A 4783-nucleotide genomic window follows, 5' to 3' on the forward strand; every position below is an offset into this window, starting at 1 on the left:
TTCATTTAAAGATTACTTATGCATGTAGCCAGGTGTGTTGGCATGCCTCAATAGTCTCACCTACTCGCAGGAGTTAGTAGCCAGCCAGGGACACATAATGAGACCTCAGATTAAAAAAAAAATCTCTTATACATTGGTACAGCATAATAATATGCCAGTATAGTTTAGGAAAAATTACTTTAAAAATAGAGAAATTACAAAGCATAATACTATTATCTTTCAAAGTCCTAGCAAGAAAAGATTTTAGGTAATTCCTGTTAATGATACCAATTCCTACTTAATATTCTTGTACTAGCATTGTTAATACTAATTATTAGTTAACATTAAATGTGAATATTAGCTAATCATATATACTATTTGAGTATATAGTATTTTTTCTTAGGAATATTTTGTCATCGCAATTTTTAAAAATGAATATTTGTGCCCTCTAGTACAAAATAGTTAATATCTTTTATTTGATCTAAAACAAAACAAAAAACAGAGCCAAACACAAATACCTGAAGTATTGCAAACATCTTTTACTGCATTTAATCTATACAAGTCTAATAAATACAGAGGTTGTGACGACCAAGTGCATTCACTGCCAGCAAGCTCTTAGAAGTAGGAGTATGTACGTTGCTGAAAGCACGTCTTGGAAGTTCTTACACTTAAATGCTCAGATTGGAACAAGACACAAGCCCACAGGATAATCTAGTCTATTTTTGGGTCTAGTAGTCCCGTAAGCCCAGGATTACACCTGCGGACAATTTCAGGGTCATAAAAACCAAGGTTCAAGTTTTAATGCACATCACAACACTGGTGAAGTAGCTACAAAACCAGCCTGGCACATAAATTATAAACTGTAAGGTACACGCCATTTTGACAAAGGTACAAGAGGGTTGGCACAGTGATCAAAAGTGACTTCTTCTCACAATGTGATAGTATGGAAAATACATATTTCACTGTACACACAGGACATTGCTTTGATGTGATTACATGGGGGGAAAAGGTCAGATTTGCTTTAAAAAGAAAAAAATTCATGTTCCAATCACAGAGTCAAAGCTCATCTTAGGTCAGGCTACACAAAACTCAATGATCTTCTAAAACAATACTTGGCATTTTCTGCTTTTAACTCTAACTTCAAATTATTTCTTAAAGAAATACAAGCATTTTTATTTGGTCAAGACAAATATAATTACAAGGACAAAGTACAAAAGCCAGTGTGGATGTCCTCCTTTCTTGCCAGCACTGTGCGACATCAGGCCTCTTCTTCTTCATCACTGTCTTTCATCGTGATGCCCTGAAGCCCTCCTCCTTCAGAAACTGAGGCAGTGGCCTCTTCCACTGTGAGGCGTCTGTGCAGAGTGTCATAGGTCTTACTGTTCAGCGTTCCTTCCAATACACCCTGCAACCGAAAGTCCCTATAAGTTTTCTGGAGGAAGAAGAGAGACTTTGCTTAGATAAGTTGGATTACATGAATGCACACAGACATGAGGTGCGGCCTAAATACACAGTAAATATTTACATTGAAAAATTTATTTGCTGTGAAAAACATTGCCGTTAATCTCCCTCAAAATGCTTTCTCTCACTTTGAGCACACCCTTCCAAAGGCTCACTACTCTCTCAAGCAGTTCTGGAAGTCCCTTTTCATGTGTGTCTTTATGAAGTCTGAGCAAAAGTATGCTGAATACCACAGTTGAATAGAAAAACTATAGTGTGTCCTTGCCCATCCTTTCTACAGAACCTGGTACCATTTGACTTCCGGATCTTTGCCAAAGACAAGGTGACCATAAAAGATAAACATCTGGAATCATTTCCACACAACAAGGCAACTATAGCCACAGAACTGAAGACCCTAAGAAAAGATGACCTCCAGAGCTGCTTCAGAACGTGGCAAGGCCAGTGGGAGAGGCGTGTTTGAAGTTAGAAGTGTCTGAAGTGTATATGTTGAGGGGGATTGATGGCAATGTATCTCTCACTGTCATACACTTTTAAAATTAAGCATTCACTAAATTATTTGATCAAACCACATGTGCATAATTGTATGTAATCTATTTGGCATTTAGTAAAACATCATGGATAATCCACTAGTGCACACAGATGGTGGCTGCCTACATCGGTCGTCTTGGTGACACATTTCTGGAGTGACTGACGTGGAACAGCAGCACTCAGACTATAATCACTGTGAGCCGATCAAAATGTTGTGACTAGCGGGTGACAGAGTGAGCCCTCTCCTCAAAACACTACTAGTTGAACTGCACAGAAATGACTGTTTGAATAATCTGTAACCAAGATAAAATGGCTTATATGTGTACATACTTTAATAAGAAATCGTTAGTATTTCAACTGAGGAGTATTTACACTAACATTTCATTTTGTAAAATGCATGATTGGGGGGCAGATGTGTCAAGGGAGAGGCTAATCTTGTTATCAATAAAAGAAGTTCACACTCTAAGAGTCTGTGAATTCTTAAATGTGTTCATATATATACTGGTTAAAAAAAAATCCCCCCCATAGGTATAAACTTTGTACACTTAAATGTCTGTATAAAATCTACCCTATCTTTTTGAAATCACCATAGAAAGGAAAAGGTTGAATTCTGGCATGAAGCTTCCACAGATAGGATAATGAAGTAAGTATTTGTATTTTTGCAGAAGAATAAAATTATTCATATATTGTAATTATAATTCTTATAATAAAATAGTATACACACATTCTAAAATGTTCTTCTGTGGCACTTAAAATATGTAAGCTCTAGGGCTTTCCTTATGTTTACTTGTTAAAGAGATTATCTCCACATATTTTCCATGACTAAGGGAGACTGGTATATTATTACAAGTATTATTTTCATTTTTTAAAGTGAGGGACAAAAAAAACTAAAGTTAGTTAAATAGAAAAGCAAGGAACAAGTAGAGTTATCCTGTTGTATGCAAGCACTTTGAAGGCTTTATCAAAATTATTTTGGGGATGTCTTGTTATGTTGCCCAGACTGGCCTTGAACTCCTGGGCTCAAGTGATAGTCCTGCATTAGCCTCTGGATAACTAGCACCGTAGACCTGTGCTACCATATTCCACCTTTGAAGACCATTTTTTTTTTTTTTTGGCAGAACTGGGGATTGAACTCAGACCCTTGTGCTTGCCAGGGAAGCCCTTATTCCACTGAGCCATCTCCCTGGCCCCTTGAAGACCATTTTTAATGCTAAACATTTTTCACTAATATTCTGCGACACTAAGAATATTAAGCAGCCAGACAGAGTTCAATGTATTGCCCAAAGAATCAGTGTATATCAATTTACCAATAGTCTGCTCGTGATTGTTGTGGGTCTTCTTTAAAATAATTATTTGCACTTAATATACGATAAAAGTCAAATAAGAAGGAGGAATATTACATTTCATGTCTCAATATCCTAACCCCAGTAGCTGGACATTATCAGTTGAGAGATGTTTGATTTCGCTGAACACAACAAATTGATTTCTAATACTTCTATCATTACAGAAAATACCAGAACAAAATTCAAAGGCTTGAACTGAAGGTGCTTATTCATCTGACTTAAGAAATACCTGTTAATGCCCTCATTTAACTCATCTAGCCTCCACTGACAGCTTTCCGGAAAAAACAGACCATTATAAGGGAGTGGGAGCACCGGGATTTTGAAATTTATCATCTTGTCTTTTCTCACTTCACTAATGTTCATGTCATCATTCCAAATGCAGAAGCACCATGGAAATTGTAAGGTGAAGGATTATGTGTTTTTATCTGTACAATCATTTTATATAAATAAAAAATCATATTTGAAAAGTCCAACAATGTCCAAAACTGAATTGAACTCTGAGAAATATTCCAAACAAATATGATTTACATTGAGAATATGTTTTTCTCAAGTGATAAAAGCTATTATCACTCAAATTTAATCATGTAAGACATATTTGATCTACCAGCTTTATATTTCTATGTTGAAGAAGCTTATGATGATAAAGGCAGAAGTTTACTCTGAGTCATAAGTCATGATGACAGTGACACTGAATGGTGCCAAACTCATGGTAACTCATATCAGAACCAGTGAGGTTCTAGTGAATCTAGAAACTACTATGAATTGCATCATTACCATGGAAATTTGTGTTCAGGCCTATTATTGTAGTTAGATTAAAAATATTGTACATCAAGAACATAAAACATTTACTGACAGATGAAATAAAGTATTACTGTCTCACTGACATACATTTGTCTTTCTTGGTTTATTGGAATGACTTCATCTAGATTAAGTTGGCTAGGGCAGGTTTTAATTACAGATTTGTAATCCCAAAGGCTAATTTATATACAATTAAAGCAATGTCTTTATTCTATTAGCAAGCAACAGCCAACTCACTCTGTCTTAAATTCACAAAATGTTATCAACACTTGACTATCCTCCCTGCCATTCTCAATGGCTGCCACAATGGCATGTTGGGCTCCAAGTGCCTGCCTCAGGGTGCTGCTCTCTTGTCTTCTTTTCACCTGGCAAAACAGGCAGCTGATTTATGGTAGCTGCCCTAAATGTCCTATGGACACCACTGCGACCATAATGCAATAGCCACTCTGATGTTGAGGGGACTGTGTTCTCTCCTTCCACAAATAAATCAATCTAACATTAAAATTTCACATGAAGGGATGCAGCTCAGCGTGAAGGGCTTGAGTTCAGTCTCAACTACCACTTTTGCCACACAAAATGCTGGGCAGATATGTAGATAATTCCGTATGATAAGTTCTATGATTTATTTGTTATAGCATTCTCTTTTTGTAACCAAAAGTTTTCCATAAAGTAAT

General features: G+C 36.3%; 1 protein-coding gene across 1 annotated transcript in view; it reads right to left on the reverse strand.

The window, feature by feature from the left end:
* Nucleotides 1-498: 498 nt before the first annotated feature.
* Nucleotides 499-4783, reverse strand: part of Cadps2 (calcium dependent secretion activator 2) — a 575996-nt gene continuing 571711 nt past the window's right edge. Inside the window, exon 29 of the mRNA XM_023703422.1 lies at nt 499-1411. Coding sequence (XP_023559190.1) covers nt 1238-1411 — 174 coding nt within the window. The 3' untranslated portion in view covers nt 499-1237. The remainder of the gene's footprint in view (nt 1412-4783) is intronic.

This window comes from Octodon degus, unplaced genomic scaffold (assembly GCF_000260255.1).
Source record: "Octodon degus isolate 3935 unplaced genomic scaffold, OctDeg1.0 scaffold00170, whole genome shotgun sequence".
NCBI classification, from domain to species: domain Eukaryota; kingdom Metazoa; phylum Chordata; class Mammalia; order Rodentia; family Octodontidae; genus Octodon; species Octodon degus.